Genomic DNA, 19407 nt, shown 5'->3' on the forward strand with positions numbered 1-19407 from the left:
TTTATAAGGAATGGATATGCATTTTGGATGCATGCCTTGGGAGAAAGCCCATTGAGAATACTTTGTAACTATTGGACTAAAGAGGCTAATTCATACATTATGTGCTGTATGCCATCTCCTCTCTCCTCCAGTCAAAAGATCTACAGTGCCAGAGTGGATGTACAGGGCTGGCACTAGAACGAATCAGTTGGACGGGCATTTGATTTCCATAGGGAGGCACGTTTTTATTTTTTATTTTGGTATGGGTTTTATAGTAAAGATATGTAATTTAACTGTAAAAATGTATTACCTTTCAATGTGGCATGAACACAACCAGTCATGATGTTTTCATTTGATTGTCAAACAAATCACTTCAAAAAGTAGGTTACCTTCGGACGTTCGTCCAAAATAATTCCACAATCAAAACAGTGCACTTGCCAACTTTCCTTAAAAGTGGCTGAAACTTTGTCCCTGGAGAAAGCATCCAAATGAGTGAAACAGCGCCCCACTGCTTTACTATATGTAGCCCATGTATCTGATGCCGTCTGGCGAAAAACAGTATGACATGCCACAGTCCTTTTAGACAGACAGCATAAGATACATGGGCTACAAATACTGAGACAGAAGGGTGCTATTTCGCTCGCTCGGATACTTTATCAGAAAATTATTTGTCTTTCTGTCGGCAAGCATCTCAGTCAAATAAATTATCAATATTTATATATTTTATTGTGAGGGCAAGAAGGTACGGTAGGGCGAGCCAGGCCCCTAAGGCCCGCCCATAACGCCGGTCCTAGGAATGTGGGTCACAGTGTTTTGGAGTCGACACTCGTTACAGTAAATGCTTGTTTTGCCAGAGTGCTGGAAAATCTGAATGTTTGCTTGGAACAGTAAGATGCAAGTAAATGATTTCCATCTTTAAAGTTGCCTACTGTAAAATAATGACTAAAACAGTTGTGGCCTTTTCCAAGATACTTGCACTTGTCTGTGAGAGAGTGGAGAGTGAAAATGCTAAGGCACTGATCAGTCTTTATGCATTTATCTCAGGGCCTGGAATAATTAACATCAGACATGACTTTACTAGCAACAGACTCACAAACATCTTCCTCACAGCTCAATCCCTACAGTGAACCAAACATGCACCTCTTTCATTCGTTCACCATCCAAACTCCAAGGAGGTAACCTCTTTTTAGTATAGAATTTCTACACTGCTACTGTAGAGTACAGTACGTCACTCAGTGCACCTCAGCCCAGAGTTGTGGCTTAGGCCCTGGCAATCCTTCTCCAGCCTATTTACTCAGGGCTGAATCTGGAGCTTGTTTAGGGGTGCTTATAGTGGATAACAGCACAGAGAAGGGTGTTCTCACTGGACGAGGGACGTGAGCGTCAGTCGGCGGTGGGTCGGGGGTGGGAGTCAGACTACTGTACCCTTTTAGAGATGGGTGGGGGGAGGTTGTAGGTCCCTAAATGTCACCATGTTGCTAGAAGTGACGAAGGCTAACATGGTCGGTATTGTGGTGCAGCTTGAATACTAGATGTATTGTACAAGCTTTCTTCCTGTATTCAAAGTGGTGTGAAGCTCTTACCTTCCCCGGACTTGGAGGCGCCCAACTCCAGGTCATCTCGTGTGTTGCTGTGGGTGTTCAGGTAGGTGGCAGGGACCCAGCCCTGCTCTTCCGCTGTACTGACAAACCACCAGCCTGGGGGCACAGAGAGAGGGAGGTCAATGGAGGTACTGTAAGGTAAAAAGTGATCATACAGTACCTGGTAAATTACTGGTTATTCATTGCCTATTGGAATAGACCCCTACCCTGACAATTCCAATTATAGAACAGTTATTTAGGATTAAATCAATTACCGTTGGGACTTGCCTTAAACAAGACAGATTTTGTGGGATGTTCGTTCAACATGACTAGCACAGCATCTTTCAGTACAGTTTATAAAATAATCTGATAAAGGACTTTAGAGGAGTTTTCCTCCTCCATTTCAAGAAAAATGTCTGTTCTAGTTTAATAGACCCTGATTCAATTATTATTTTTTAACCTTTATTTAACTAGGCAAGACAGTTAAGAACAAATTCTTATTTACAATGACGGCCTACCCACCCGGCCAAACCCTCCACTAACCCGGACGACCCTGGGCCAATTGTGCGCCGCCCTATGGGACTCCCGATCAACACAAAATACATGTGTACGTGTGTGTATAGTGCCTACAGTATGTTTTCATGTGTGGGTGTGTATTTGTGTGTCTGTCCCTGTGTGTGTGTGTGTCTCTTCACAGTCCCTGCTGTTCCATAACGTGTATATATCTGTTGTTTTTTTTATCTGATTTTACTGCTTGCATCAGATACTTGATGTGGAATAGTGTTCAATGTAGCCATGGCTCTATGTAGTACTGTGCGCCTCCCATAGTCTTTTCTGGACTTGGGGACTGTGAAGGGAACTCTGGTGTCATGTCTTGTGGGGTATGCATGGGTGTCTGAGCTGTGTACTAGTAGTTTAAACAGACAGCTTGGTGTATGTCAATACTTCTCACAAATACAAGTAGTGCTCAATTTAATCTCTCCTCTACTTTGAGCCAGGAGAGATTGAAATGCATATTATTAATGTTAGCTCACTGTGTACTTTATAGTCTCTATCCCCAAGCCCAACAACATCACATCTGGTTTGGGATGTCTTTGTGACGACATAAATCCTGATTTGGCCTTGTTAGCCCTGACTTTCATCAACATCAATCATCATTTAAATGGGTGGGACGTTACTGGCAAAACAGCTTAAACCTCCTCAACGTCTTGCTTGATTTTATTTATTTCCTTGGGATATGACTGAATTACTCAGTCAGTTGGATACCAGACAAAGGTCTGAGTGAAAGGTACAGTACTGAGCATACACAGCACAGCTTCATCGAACAAATAATGTAAGAAAATATTGATGTTCTAAGTGCATGGAAATAAATGATGTATTAAAATGAACAGTGAGATTTAAGTTCCAGGACTTGCGAGTCACGCATGTTTGGGTCCATTTCTGAGTCATACGGTCACTCACAGAGTGGATGTGAAACAATACATAGACCAGTGTTTTCAGTGCCTGACTGGCTACAGCCAGTAACCTTGATCGCTATTAACTTTTTTGCACGAACCCCAGGGCTGCTGCCACGTAGGCTAATCAATACCATTTCTCTGTCGCTTTGCTCTGGAGAGGACATGGCTGTTCTCTGCAGGAGAATGAAGTGACAAAACCCCCTCGTTAAACCTCCCCTGTGATGTGGCGCTCCACGAATGCTCTATTTGTTGTGGTAACCGGAATCCAAGATGGCTGACAGCTCTTCACAACCCTCATAAAGAAGACTGGAGGGTTCTATGATACATTCACTGCTTCTCCAACCTCTAGGAGTTCACTGACTGTCTTGTGGAGCAATGCTGTGAAATGTAAATACTTACTTGCCTAACAATATTTATTAGAGCTATGTAAGCTAAAGCTATGTCAATAGCTATGTGTTATGCGGAGTTGGAAGAAACTGGAAGACACAGTATCTTCAACCTAGTTCCGTTTCCCCTGAAAACCGGGTGTGGGGACTACACTCAGATGTTTCTTTTATGCCTGCTGCATTAGCTATGAACCTATGTGATATATCACAAAACACTGCACTTTACAAACATGTAAACAGACCACAGAGCGCTGAGGTACAGTATACTATGATGTTGGTCATGTCTGATATGCAAGTCTGTAACCTCATGAAAGCCTATGGGACAGTTCTCACCCAAACCAATCATGGAACATAATGTTTTCAAGATCTATTATGCAATTTTATATCGTCCAATCAGGATTATTCGATAACAGACAGACAGATAGCAATTATAGGTATCAGGGTTAACCATGAGTTGATGATGACGAGAGCCAGGGTCATTTAGAGGGAGAGGACTGCACTATAACACTTTGCTACACTACAAGCGGTTTAATGTCTTTTCCACATTCAATGAAACAAGTTGACAGGCAACAGTTGCAGTGCTTCAAGGACAGAGAGCAGGGATAATTATGAATAATTACAAATAATTTGTAGATGGCAAAATTACCGCAAGAAGCCCAAACAGATATGTTTGACTAAAACATAATAATTTCAAACCTTGCTTTCATTTGTATACGATCACGTGTCTCTCTATTTTGTGTGGGAATACTTGAGAACAGATTTCTTAAATTAAAATCACTTGGAGCTGATTTCCTGGTGTTTTTAGTCTATTATGTCCCCCCCAAAAAACTCGCTCAGAAAACTTTGAGGGCCAAATAAAACCATGCGCGGGCCAAAATCGGCCTGCGGGCCACCAGTTGGGAAACCTGACAGAGGCTGGGGCTAGGTTGAATATTGATTTAAAACGGGGAATTGCTTTATAATTTACAGAACTTACAAGCTGTTAGTTTGATGAAGAGGGATCCAAAACAACAGAGTGGTATTAAGAAAGATTAACAACAAAGATGTTATTTGCCAACCTAGAATATCACCTATTCAATCTATATACATGGGTGAGTTGTTTAATTTGAATTTACCAATTCAAGCACATATGCTGCAGCAGCTTTTAAATGTACTTTACATTGACTTTGTGTGGGTCCAGAGACTAGAAGGCTGTTTAGATCTGGCCCTGTGCCCCCACATTGGCAAAGGCTCAAGGTCCTAACAAGCCATGTAATGTGTTCATTCTTTACACCAAAGCTGTGGCTTCATACAAATCCTGTGCCAATAAATTAAACGGAGAACTGAGAGCTAAAATAAATAAAATCTTGTCTACAGTACTTAGGACCGGAGCCTTTAAAATACAGCCGTTTTGCTACCACTTGTATAAGGCACGGTCGGAAGCTTGTCCAGTATACTGTCCTAGAAATACATGTTTTCTTCTGCTATATCTGCAACAAGGAGCCAAACACCCAGCGTCAATAACTATCACATGGGTATCTCCTGTTGGCAGTGGTCAAGTGTCTCAATCCAGCAAACAGGAAACATTCCCAGAACATTAGCTAAGATTCCCATTAAGTTCCAGTTAGGGTTTTATCTAACATTAAGATGATAACATCCCAAAAACATTCAAAGAATTCATTCAAAGAATGTTTTTTATGTTTAAAATGAAATATCCTTGAAATATTCCCCTAACATTTACTAAAATGTTGTGCACAACATCTGTAACAACCACCAAAGTACATTCCCCAAAAGTTATCATCGGGTTTCTAGGTAATAACACAATGTACCAGTAATATTGTCCAAGCAAACCAAAATTGGTCCTGTAAAAGTTCCCAAAACATTTGTTAGGCTTCAGGCAAATGTTCTCAAAAACTGTCCAGTCGTGCTAATGATTATACAATGATTATACAATATTTATATAAAACATTTGCCTGATGTTGCAAGAATGTTCCCAGAACACATATTGTCTGTTCTTTAAAGGTTCCCAGTATTTTTCTTTAGGTAGTCGAAACATTGTATTGATATGACAAGCTAGGTTCCCAAAACACTAAAACTGTGTAGTTATGCTGACATTCAGCAGATGTTTGTATCTCTGTGCACAAAACTTTATTTTGATGTTGCTATAATGTTTACAGAACAGACTTTCTGATTTCTTTAAAGGTTCCCAGAAGATTTAATTAGGTTGTGGGAACAGTGTGGGTACATTACAAGAGAGAGGTTCCCAAAACACAAAATATGCTCAGTCGTTTTGTCATAAAATACAGTGTTACAAGTACACCTCATATGAAGAGGATGGGAACATTTTAATAACTCAAAAATTGTGTTGTGTCTTGATTGACCATATTAGACAACAACAAAAAACTACATCACAGCTATCCCTTGGTGGTGCAGAGTTAATGATGTGAATGCAGACTTGAAGACTACAGGTTCAATTCCACATTGTCTTTTACCATGTTTTCTTTAGACCTTTTTTATTTTTTTGAAATTGAGGCTCAGATATAATCTACTAAAAGATAGGATGTCTTTATTTCATCCAGATGTATTAATCCAGTCATAAATGCAAAATTTAGACAAACTGTACAAAATTAAACATTGTGTAAAAATGTACTGTTCAACTTTTTTAAAACACACCCGATATAATTCCTACTTCGAGTTGCTTGATATGTTCCCCCCCAGACTTATTTTACATCATGAAAAGCAAAAGCGACCCTAGATCAGCAGTCAGTCCTGAATACCTTATAAATATAGGCCCAGAAGTATGCAGCATAAAAGGAGGATGGGTGAAGTGATGGTGAATAACCCAGTTAACATTATTTCCCTGGATTAATTACATCAGCAACATACCACCCTGCATCCCACTGCTGGCTTACCTCTGAAGCTAAGCAGGGTTAGTCCCTGGATGGGAGACCAGATGCTGCTGGAAATGGTGTTGGAGGGCCAGTAGGAAGCACTCTTTCCTCTGAAAAAATAAATAACCCAATGCTATAATAATATCCCAAAGCCCTCAGGCAGTGATTGGGGACATTACCCTGTGTAGGATGCAGTTTTAAGGTGGGATGTTAAATGGGTGTCCTGTGGTCACTAAAGATCCCATGGCACTTATTGTAAACAAAGGAAGCATGGAATTCCTGATTGGCTATACTGAAAAAGAAGATGTACAGTGGCAAGAAAAAGTATGTGAAATACCTGGATTTCTGCATAAATTGGTCATATCTTCATCTAGGTCACAACAATAGACAAACACTGTCTGCTTAAACTAATGAAACAGTTATACATTTGTCTTTATTAAACACACTGTGTAAACATTCACAGTGCAGGGTGGGAAAAGTATGTGAACCCTTGGATTTAATAACTGGTTGACCCTCCTTGGCAGCAATAACTTCAACCAAACATTTTCTGTGTTGCGGATCAGACCTGCACAAAGGTCAAGAGGAATTTTGGACCATTCATCTTTACAAAACTGTTTCAGTTCAGCAATATTCTTGGGATGTCTGGTGTGAACTGCTCTTGAGGTCATGCCACAGCATCTCAATCGGGTTGAGGTCAGGACTCCAGAAGGCGTATTTTCTTCTGTTGTTGATTTACTTCTCCGTTTTGGGTCGTTGTCCTGTTGCGTCACCCAACTTCTGTTGAGCTTGAATTGGTGGACAGATAGCCTAACATTCGCCTGCAAAATGTCTTGATAAACTTGGGAATTCATTTTCCTGTTGATGATAGCAAGCTGTCCAGGCCCTGAAGCAGCCTCAAACCATGATGCTCCCTCCACCACACTTTACAGTTGGGATTTGGTTTTGATGTTGGTACGCTGTGCTTTTTTTTCTCCATACATAGTGTTGTGTGTTCCCTCCAAACAACTCAACTGTAGTTTCATCTGTCCACAGAATATTTTGTCAGTAGCGCTGTGGAACATCCAGGTGCACTTTTGCAAACTTCAGACTTGCAGCAATGTTTTTATTGGACAGCAGTGGCTTATTCCATGGTGTCCTCCCATGAACAAGATTCTTGTTTTTTGTTTACCGTATCGTAGACTCGTCAACAGAGATGTTAGCATGTTCCAGAGATTTCTGTAAGTCTTTAGCTGACACTCTAGGATTCTTCTTAACCTCATTGAGCATGCTGTGCTGTGCTCTTGCAGTCATCTTTGCAGGACGGCCACTCCTAGGAAAAGTAGCAACAGCGCTGAACTTTCTCAATTTATAGACCATATGTCTTACCGTGTACTGATGAACATCAAGGCTTTTAGAGATACTTTTGTAACCCTTTCCAGCTTTATGCAAGTCAACAATTCTTAATCTTAGGTCTTCTGAGATCTTTTTTGTTCGAGGCATGGTTCACGTCAGGCAATGCTTCTTGTGAATAGCAAACTCAAATTTTGTGAGGGTTTTTTATAGGGCAAGGCAGCTCTAACCAACATTTCCAATCTAGTCTCATTGATTGGACTCCAGGTTAGCTGACTGCTGACTCCAATGAGCTTTTAGAAAAGTCATTAGCCTAGGGGTTCACATGCTTTTTCCAACCTACACTGTGAATGTTTAAATGATGTATTCAGCATAGACAAGAAAAACTAATAACACAGACATTATTGTATTTAAGCACACTGTTTGTCTATTGCTGTGACTTAGATGAAGATCAGATCAAATTTGATGACCAATTTATGCAGAAATCCAGGTAATTCCAAAGGGTTCACATACTTTTTCTCGCCACTGTAAGAGATATTCCCTGGTGGCGCAGAGGATAAAAGACTAGGCTTGGAAATCAAACATTGCAGGTTCAAACCCTACATGTGCAGAATGTCAACATACTGCATGTAGTGTAAAAAACATGGTTGTGTTTTGTATGATTAAATGCTGTTCAAATGTCCTATGAAGAAAATGCCATGTGTCTCTATATCACCTTCAAATATGAATTGCCATTAAATCTGGAGGAAAACAATGGGGATGTCATCCAATCTGTTTTCTTATGCTTTAAGTGGCTACAAATGTGCATGCAGAGAATGTTGCGGTAATAGTAGATAAAACCTCCAAGACCAGGGCAAATGTATATTGCTTGAATATCAATGGAATATTATGTTAAACCTAAAACAAATGTGCTATGGGAGTCATAAAAACAGACTTATTTGGAAATTGTGGAACATTGTGGAAATGTTCTGTGCAACATTTTACCTGATAAAATAAGGGTAAAATAAAATCCTATGTGAATATCACAAAAATATTCTTGCAACAGACAACTCTCATTGAATTAAGCTATGTACTGGGAACCTTCAAAAACTTAGACCAGGTGTTCTGCCAACATTATAGGAATGTCCTGTGCAACCTAACTTAAACATTGTATGAATACCATCACAACTGAGCATATTTTGTATTTTGGGAACATATCTCTTGTAATGTACACACACTGTTCCCACAACCCAATTAAATCTTCTGGGAACCTTTAAAGAAATCAGAAAGTCTGTTCTGTAAACATTATAGCAACATCAAAATAAAGTTTTGTGCATCCTGATACAAACTTCTGCTGAATGTCAGCATAACTTCACAGTTTTAGTGTTTTGGGAACATAGCTCGTCATATCAATACAATGTTTCGACAACCTAAAGAAAGATACTGGGAACCTTTAAAGAACAGACAATATGAGTTCTGGGAACGTTCTTGTAACATCAGGTGAATGTTTTTTGCACCCTAAAAGAAACATTAAGAATCATCCGCAAAACTGGATTTCTTTGGGGGGAGGGGACATATCTTCTGTGATGTCCCCACAATGTTCCCATCAGACTGTTCCCACAACCTAATGAAACATTATAGAAAACTTTAAAGAACAGATTAAATATGTTCCTGGAACATTCTTGCAACATCAGCCAAAAGCTTTATACAAACATTCAATTTTGATTTGCTGGGAAGTCAAGAATGAAATTGTTAAGAATTTACAGATCAAATTCCCAATTTCATATTGGCTTGCCAGTATAGGGAACGTTTTCATTTGCACTTTTATAAATTGGCAGCTGTTGAAATCAAAGCAAATATGGGAACAAGGTGTAGAAATGAGGTACCTTAATTTGAAAGTGCTTAGCTAGATGTCTGAATATACATTATGAAAAGAAACACTGTCACTTTAAGAGGTTTGAGTAAATAAAAGCTGTTATTGATGGCTAGGACTGCCTCGACTGTATTTTTCAACCTTGTTCCCATATGGCAGGTGCTTAGGCTGAGTTCAATGATCCTCAAGAGGCAATAAAAGTATTTGCAAACACATGCCCACTACACAAGTGCTGATTTCCTTGCCAACGCAGGTTTATAACACATAGGTGCAAATGACAGGAAACCCAAAAAACATACTTTTTTCAGCACCTGTCTCTTGTCTTTCAGTAATAAATACTATTAATATACCAGTGCTACAACTGTTTCTGTTGCATTTTCGAAAGCACATTCAAGGTGTTTTGGCAAAATGCCATCACAAAATAGCTTAATTCTGTCAGTATATCTACCGTATATCTATATCTACCGTCTCTATCAACATCCTCATGTCTGTATATCTACTGTATGTCTGTCATCTCTATCAACATCCTCATCTGTCTGTATATCTACTATATGTCTGTCATCTCTATTAACATCATCTGTCTGTATATATACTGTATGTCTGTCATCTATCAACATCTTCATCTGTCTGTGTATCTACTGTATGTCTGTCATCTCTATCGACATCCTCATGTCTGTATATCTACTATATGTCTGTCATCTCTATTAACATCCTCATCTGTCTGTATATCTACTATATGTCTGTCATCTCTATTAACATCATCTGTCTGTATATCTACTATATGTCTGTCATCTCTATTAACATCCTCATCTGTCTGTATATCTACTATATGTCTGTCATCTCTATTAACATCCTCATCTGTCTGCATATCTACTATATGTCTGTCATCTCTATCAACATCCTCATCTGTCTGTATATCTACTGTGTCTGTCATCTCTATTAACATCCTATTCTGTCTGTATATCTACTATATGTCTGTCATCTCTATCAACATCTTCATCTGTCTGTATATCTACTGTATGTCTGTCATCTCTATCAACATCCTCATCTGTCTGTATATCTAACATATGTCAACATCCTCGTCTGTCTGTCTGTCTGTCTGTCTGTCTGTCTGTCATCTCTATTAACATCCTCATCTGTCTGTCATCTCTATTAACATCCACATCTGTGCCTCCTGCAGCTGTATGAATCTTTATCATCTGTGACACCGCATCTGTGTCTCTGTCCGCATCACTAGTTGTGCTGAGGAAGCAATGGATAAAGCAAATATTATTTCCCTTTTATACTGTAGTGCCCATCAACTGGCTTTTAGGGGCAATTGCAAGGATCCATTGCAAACACGACAAATAAACCAAAGAAACTACATTCACTTAAATTAGGAGTAATTTCATAACGTTCATGTCCAGGTCCATGTAGTGCTTTTCTCCTCATCTCCCCACTGAGTTGTGCTTAGTTCTGTGCCCTCTCCTTTAGGTCGGTGGTTCAGTGAGACAATAGTGAGACAACAGGGTGTAAACCCACAACTCTCTGGTGGAGTTCTTCTATTAATTCACTGAACCTTTAGTCTGTTAACAAACTTAATAATGATGGAATCCTCAGTAGGAGGAAAGAGCGCCACTGGCCACCTCACCACCATTGTTATTGCTTTTGTTGATGAGATGATCAGCGTGCAATGATGTCCGAGGGGGAAAAAAACTGTTGGTTGTTTGCAGTATCTTCTTTGTTAGTGTAATATCGCAAACGGACGTGGCTGTTTCATCATTGAGGATTCCAGATTTAAATGTCACAACTTTACTGCAAACAATACAAATGGTTTGTCTTGACAACTTTAGTGGTTATACTGTAAGGAAACCATGAAAAAAGTCAAATAAATTATGTTGCGAAGTTTGTTTGCCATAGCCCACAGAGTTTATACAGGATGTACTGAATTAAAGGATGCGGTTGCCAACTATCTAATTAGGATTTTAACACCTAGACAAAATGCCTATGTCAGCCTGATTTACACAACTTGAGACGCACAGCTACAAAAACACTAACAAAACGCATATGGAGAAAAAGACTTCCCACTGAGCAGCTACTGGTTGAGCACACACTGGTGATGTGGAATCAACATGGAAAATACATTGGATTTGAAAAAGAACATTGACATTAGGGTAAAACTTCAACTTAAATTCATTGATTTAAGCTGACAACAGGTGGTTGCGTCAACCTAATTTCAACGTAATCATCAGAACTATGTACATTGAGGGAAAAAAGGATTTGATCCCCTGCTGATTTTGTACGTTTGCCCACTGACAAAGAAATGATCAGTCTATAATTTTAATGATATTTATTTGAACAGTGAGAGACAGAATAACAACAAAAAAAATCCAGAAAAACACATGTCAAAAGTGTTATAAAATGATTTGCATTTTAATGAGGGAAATAAGTATTTGACCCCCTTAAATAAGAAAGATTTCTGGCTCCCAGGTGTCTTTTATACAGGTAACGAACTGGTAACAAACTACTTTTTTCCCTCACTGTATATGTTGAAAAAGTGCTGAAAATTCCACATGAAAACAAAAGCTATAATATTGAAACCTAGATTCAATACAACAGTATACTGGGTGGTTGAAATGATGTAGAATTTAAGATTTGATTAGACATTTTATTTGACCTTGTTTCAATGTTGATAATAAAATAGTTTGAAACAACATTGATTCAACATCATGCTATCAACCTAAATAAAGAGGAACAGTGCCTTCGGAAAGTATTCAGACTCCTTGAATTTTGTTACGTTACAGCCTTATTGTAAAATTTATAAAATATTGGTTTTTCCTCATCTACCTACCCTCATCTACCTGACTAGTCTCCCAGTCCCTGCTGCTGAAAAACATCCCCACAGCATGATGCTGCCACCAGCATGCTTCACTGTAGGGATGGTACCAGGTTTCCTCCAGAAGTGACATTTAGTAATCATCTTGGTTTAAATCAGACCAGAGAATCTTATTTCTCATGGTCTGAGAGTTCTTTAGGTGCCTTTTGGCAAACTTCAAGCGGGCTGTCGTGTGCCTTTTACTGAGGAGTGGCTTCCATCTGGCCACTCTACCATAAAGGCCTGATTGGTGGAGTGCTGCAGAGATGGTTGTCCTTCAGGAAGGTTCTCCCATCCCCACAGAGGAACTCTAGAGATCTGTCAGAGTGACCATCGGGTTCTTGGTCACCTCCCTGACCAAGGCCCTTTTCCCCCAATTGCTCAGTTTGGCCGGGCGGCCAGCTCTAGGAAGAGTCTTGGTGGTTCCAAACTTCTTCCATTTAAGAATGATGGAGGCCACTGTGTTCTTGGGAACCTTCAATGCCGCATAAATGTTTTGGTACCTTTCCCCAGATCTGTGCCTCGACACAATCCTGTCTCAGAGGTCTATAGACAATTCCTTCGACCTCATGGCTTGGTTTTTGCTCTGACATTCACTGTCAACTGTGGGACCTTATATAGACAGGTGTGTGCCTTTCCAAATTGTGTCCAATCAATTACATTTTTGTATATATATATATATATATATATATATATATATATATATATATATATGTATATACACTGCTCAAAAAAATAAAGGGAACACTTAAACAACACATCCTAGATCTGAATGAAAGAAATAATCTTATTAAATACTTTTTTCTTTACATAGTTGAATGTGCTGACAACAAAATCACAGAAAAATAATCAATGGAAATCCAATTTATCAACCCATGGAGGTCTGGATTTGGAGTCACACTCAAAATTAAAGTGGAAAACCACACTACAGGCTGATCCAACTTTTATGTAATGTCCTTAAAACAAGTCAAAATGAGGCTCAGTAGTGTGTGTGGCCTCCATGTGCCTGTATGACCTCCCTACAACGCCTGGGCATGCTCCTGATGAGGTGGCGGATGGTCTCCTGAGGGATCTCCTCCCAGACCTGAACTAAACGGGCGGGCCAGTCCATAGCATAAATGCCTTCCTCTTGCAGGAACTGCTGACACACTCCAGCCACATGAGGTCTAGCATTGTCTTGCATTAGGAGGAGCCCAGGGCCAACCACACCAGCATATGGTCTCACAAGGGGTCTGAGGATCTCATCTCGGTACCTAATGGCAGTCAGGCTACTTCTGGCGAGCACATGGAGGGCTTTGCGGCCCCCCAAAGAAATGCCACCCCACACCATGACTGACCCACCGCCAAACGGGTCATGCTGGAGGATGTTGCAGGCAGCAGAACGTTCTCTACAGCGTCTCCAGACTCTGTCACGTCTGTCACATGTGCTCAGTGTGAACCTGCTTTCATCTGTGAAGAGCACAGGGCGCCAGTGGCGAATTTGCCAATCTTGGTGTTCTCTGGCAAATGCCAAACGTCCTGCACGGTGTTGGACTGTAAGCACAACCCCCACCTGTGGACGTCGGGCCCTCATACCACCCTCATGGAGTCTGTTTCTGACCGTTTGAGCAGACACATGCACATTTGTGGCCTGCTGGAGGTCAATTTGCAGGGCTCTGGCAGTGCTTCTCCTGCTCCTCCTTGCACAAAGGCGGAGGTAGCGGTCCTGCTGCTGGGTTGTTGCCCTCCTACGGCCTCCTCCACGTCTCCTGATGTACTGGCCTGTCTCCTGGTAGCGCCTCCATGCTCTGGACACTACGCTGACAGACACAGCAAACCTTCTTGCCACAGCTCGCATTGATGTGCCATCCTGGATGAGCTGCACTACCTGAGCCACTTGTGTGGGTTGTAGACTCCGTCTCATGCTACCACTAGAGTGAAAGCACCGCCAGCATTCAAAAGTGACCAAAACATCAGCCAGGAACCATAGGAACTGAGAAGTGGTCTGTGGTCTCCACCTGCAGAACCACTCCTTTATTGGGGGTGTCTTGCTTATTGCCTATAATTTCCACCTGTTGTCTATTCCATTTGCACAACAGCATGTGAAATTTGTCAATCAGTGTTGCTTCCTAAGTGGACAGTTTGATTTCACAGAAGTGTGATTGACTTGGACTTACATTGTGTTGTTTAAGTGTTCCCTTTATTTTTTTTTAGCAGTATATATCATTTTTACCTTTATTTAACTAGGCAAGTGCGTTCGGAACAAATTTTTATTTACATTGACGTCCTACTTTGGCCAAACCCAGACAATGCTGGGCCAATTGTGCACCGCCCTATTGAACTCCCAATCACGGCCGGATGTGATGCAGCCTGGATTCAAACCAAGTACTGCAGTGAAACCTCTTGCACTGAGATGCAGTGTCTTAGACCACTGTGCCACTCAGGAGCCCAATTTACCCCAGGTGGACTCCAATCCAGTTGTAGAAACATCTCAAGGATGATCAATGGAAACAGGATGTACTTGAGCTCAGTTTCAAATCTCATAACAAAGGGTCTGAAAACTTATGTAAATAAGGTATTTTAGTTTTTTATTTGTATGACATTTTCAAAAATGTGTTAATACTTGTTTTCGCTTTGTCATTATGGGGTATTGTGTGTAGATTGCTGAGGATTTTTTTCATTTAATCCATTTTAGAATGAGGCTGTAACGTAACAAAATGTGGAAAAAGTTTACGGTTCTGAATACTTTCCGAAAGGCACTGTATATCAAAATAAAATGTGAAGCCACAGTCCAACAACTTGAGGATTAATGTACTTCAGTGAGAATGAGTCTACAATCCAGATGCCTACCTCTACATATTCTATTTCACTTTGGAAACAGGTGGTGTTCGTTTCAGCTGAGCAATAATGTCAGCACATTTAGACATTGATCAGCTTTCATACTCATTTGTGTTGAATAGTTTTACACAAGCTGTATGTGAAAGTAAATTTGGAGGGATGTTGGGTTTATGTAGGCTACATTGACATCTGATTTGCCCAACAAAAGACACCATCATTTCAACGTGTAGCTACAGTTGGTATACTATCATTCATCCATGTTTTATTTGATCTTTGGAAGTTTAGAAGTACTTACCATTATAAATAGTATGCCAAATTCATTATATTAATAATACACTTTACATTTGGATATTGTCATGTATAAAAAGGATGGTTGGTTGATTTCAAATGTATTAATATACAGTTGAAGTCAGAAGTTTACATACACCTTCGCCAAATACATTTAAACTCAGTTTTTCACAATTCCTGACATGTAATCCTAGTAGATATTCCCTGTCTTAGGTTAGTTAGGCTCACCACTTTATTTTAAGAATGTGAAATGTCAGAATAATAGTAGAGAATGATTTATTTCAGCTTTTATTTATTTCATCACATTCCCAGTGGGTCAGAAGTTTACATACACTCAATTAGTATTTGGTAGCATTGCCTTTAAATTGTTTAACTTGGGTCAAACGTTTTGGGAAGCCTTCCACAAGAACTTGGGTGAATTTTGGCCCATTCCTCCAGAGACAGAGCTGGTGTAACTGAGTCAGGTTTGTAGGCCTCCTTGCTCGCACACGCTTTTTCAGTTCTGCCTACAATTTTTCTATAGGACTGAGGTCAGGGCTTTGTGATGGCCACTCCAATACCTTGACTTTGTTGTCCTTAAAGCCATTTTGCCAGAACTTTGAAAGTATGCTTGGGGTCATTGTCCACTTGGAAGACCCATTTGCGACCAAGCTTTAACTTCCTGACTGATGTCTTCAGATGTTGCTTCAATATATCCACATCATTTTCCATGATGCCATCTATTTTGTGAAGTGCACCAGTCCCTCCTGCAGCAAATCACCCCCACAACATTATGCTTCCACCCCCGTGCTTCACGGTTGGGATGGTGTTCTTAGCTTGCAAGCCTACCCCTTTTTCCTCCAAACATAACGATGGTCATTCTTTTTGTTTCATCAGACCAGAGGACATTTCTCCAAAAAGTACAATCTTTGTCCCCATGTGCAGTTGCAAACCGTAGTCTGGCTTTTTTATGGCAGTTTTGGAGCAGTGGCTTCTTCCTTGCTGAGCGGCCTTTCAGGTTATGTTGATATAGGACTCATTTTACTGTGGATATAGATACATTTGTACCTGTTTCCTCCAGCATCTTAACAAGGTCCTTTGCTGTTGTTCTGGGATTGATTTGCACTTTTCGCACCAAAGTACGTTCATCTCTAGGAGACAGAACACGTATCTTTCCTGAGCGGTATGACGGCTGCGTGGTCCCATGGTGTTTATACCTGCGTACTATTGTTTGTACAGAAATTGCTCCCAATGATGAACCAGACTTGGAGGTCTACAATTGTTTTTTTCTGCGGTCTTGGCTGATTTCTTTTGATTTTCCCACGATGTCAAGCAAAGAGGCACTGAGTTTGAAGGTAGGCCTTGAAATACATCCACAGGTACACCTCCATGACACAAATGATGACAATTAGCCTATCAGAAGCGTCTAAAGCCATGACATTATTTTCTGGAATTTTCCAAGCTGTTTAAAGGCACAGTGAACTTAGAGTATGTACATTTCTGACCCACTGGAATTGTGATACAGTGAATTATAAGTGAAATAATATGTCTGTAAACAATTGTTGGAAAAAATACTTGCGTCATGCACAAAGTAGAAGTTCTAACCGACTTGCCAAAACTATAGTTTGTAACAATAAATTTGTGGAGTGGTTGAAAATGAGTTTTAATGACTCCAACCTAAGTGTATGTAAACTTCCGACTTCAACTGTATGTTGGATTCACGTCTCCATCTCAACCAAATCTCTAAGTGGAAGAATAGCACTAAATCAAATCAAACTTTATTTGAAGTGCATTTTAAGTTTGATTTATTTTTAATTTTTTTACACTTTGGAGACATGAATCCAACAAATCAATCATTAATTTGTAGACAAACCAGATATTGAATTGTGAACACAACCAAATATCAACATTTGCTTGGATAGTATATATTATGCACATTATAAAACAACATGTATAAAAGACAAAAGTTTACTAATAATATCATGAACTTGCATCCTATTTATAGTGCTAAATGGTTACTACTTCTAAACTTCCAAAGATCCAATAAACCTACATAAACCCAACCTCACTCCGAATTTACTTCCATATACAGCTTGTGTAAGAACAGTTAGTTACTTTCAACTATTCAACGTTATTTAGGTAGTCTACGCAAATGATTATGGAAGCTGTTCAACGTCTGAATGTGTTGACATGATAGCTCAGCAGAATCGAACACAGGTTCTTTCCAAAGCTAAGCAGGGTACATGAAAGTAAGCATCTGGATGGTAGACTTGTTCTCACTGAAATACATTACCCCTCATCGAGCAGTAAGAGTCAATGTTCAGGCAGAAATCGTTGGACTGTGGCTTCACATTTTATTTCAATATACCTTTATCTAGGTTGATGGCATGATGTTGATTCAAACATAACTCAAATAAGGTCAAATAAAATGTCTATTCAAATATGAAATTCAACAATTTCAACCACCCCAACAAAACATTAAGAACACATGCTCTTTCCATGACATAGACTTACCAGGTGAAAGCTATGATCCCTTATTGATGTAATTTGCTAAATCTACTTCAATCAGTGTAGATAAAGGGGAGAAGACAGCTTAAAAAAAAAAATTAAGCCTTGAGAAAATTGAGACATGGCTTGTGTATGTGTGCCATTCAGAGGGTGGATGTGCAAGACAAAATATTTAAGTGCCTTTGAACAGTGTATGGTAGAAGGCACACCGGTTTGTGTCCAGAACTGCAACACTGCTAGGTTTGGTCCACCACCCAAAGGACATCCAGCTAACTTGTGGGAAGCATTGAAGTCAACATGGGCCAGCAATGTTTGGTCTAGTCAGTGTATATTATATTGGGGGGGTGGTTCTACATGTCATTTTCAATGCAGTTTCAACAAATACATAGTTATGATGATTATGTTGAAATTAGATTCATGTGACAACATGTTAGTCAGGTTAAGTCAATGTATTTAAGTTGAAGTTTTACTCTAATTTCAATGTTTACAACGCTGGTTCAAATTTTATGAAAACATTACTAGTTGATGACTATTTCAAATCAAATGTATTTTCCACATTGATTCCACATCACAATACGTTGCCAAATTATGTTGAAACAACTGATTCAACCAGTGTGTGCCCAGTGGGTTCTTTGTTTTGTTTACAAAGAAAATTAATCATAAAAAAACTATGCTGATTATGTAAGCCATGTGTGTCGTAATGCGGCTCTGGGGGTGAGAAGAAAAACGGTACTGCTACAGTATGGATTTCTTTGTAAGGAGAAAGTGGAGGAAGTAAACAGATGTTTGGTTCGGACTTCAAAGTGATAAAGCTTTATTTGTATCCACCACTCTGCTCCTCTCTCTTTCTCTGAGGGACGACAAAAGAGAGGAACCTATCTGTTGAGGAGGGCCAGCCCTATTTGTCTCCCTTATAGTAACTGTTGTCTGGAAACACTACCAGGTTAAACACTCCAGTCTCCTTTTTACTGTAATCAACAACATATTTAGTGCTCAAGACAAAAATGTGACACGACCAGCAACTCTAGATTTTCCTACTGTGAATGTATACCATTATGCACTCATCTAAACTATAATAATATGCAGTGTAATTAACACAGTATTGAGATGCCTCAGTCTACTGTGATGTACTGTGATTCGTAAAGTATTCTGTCTTCTTGACTTTTTCCACATTTTGTTACTTTACAGCCTTATTCTTAAATGTATTAAATATATTTTTTCCGCATCAATCCACACACAATAACTAGGCAGGCCTGAAAAAAAGCCAAGATAATGGAATTCATTGCCCTTGACAATCAACCGTTCTCTGTAGTGGGTGATGTTGGCTTTTGCTGACTGGTCAAGCACCGGTACACACTACCAAGTGCTCTATTTTTCAGATGTTGCCCTACTGGAATTACACAGTAACAGCGTCAATGCTATTAGCTTCACAACATAGATACTATGGAACGCCGTTTGGGTATTTGCGTGTCAAAAAAGTAGCACTGTCAAAGCTGTACAAAAAAGTC

The 19407-nt window shown here is 39.7% G+C and overlaps 1 protein-coding gene across 2 annotated transcripts in view; it reads right to left on the minus strand.

Annotated features, from left to right (window-relative positions):
- Positions 1 to 19407, minus strand: part of LOC115193739 (SH3 and PX domain-containing protein 2A) — a 103724-nt gene that overhangs the window by 26990 nt on the left and 57327 nt on the right. For both annotated transcript variants that reach the window (XM_029752698.1, XM_029752697.1), the window contains exon 8: positions 1563 to 1676. In XM_029752698.1, the coding sequence (XP_029608558.1) occupies positions 1563 to 1676 (114 nt within the window). The remainder of the gene's footprint in view (positions 1 to 1562; positions 1677 to 19407) is intronic.

This window comes from Salmo trutta, chromosome 5 (assembly GCF_901001165.1).
Source record: "Salmo trutta chromosome 5, fSalTru1.1, whole genome shotgun sequence".
In the NCBI taxonomy this organism is placed as follows: domain Eukaryota; kingdom Metazoa; phylum Chordata; class Actinopteri; order Salmoniformes; family Salmonidae; genus Salmo; species Salmo trutta.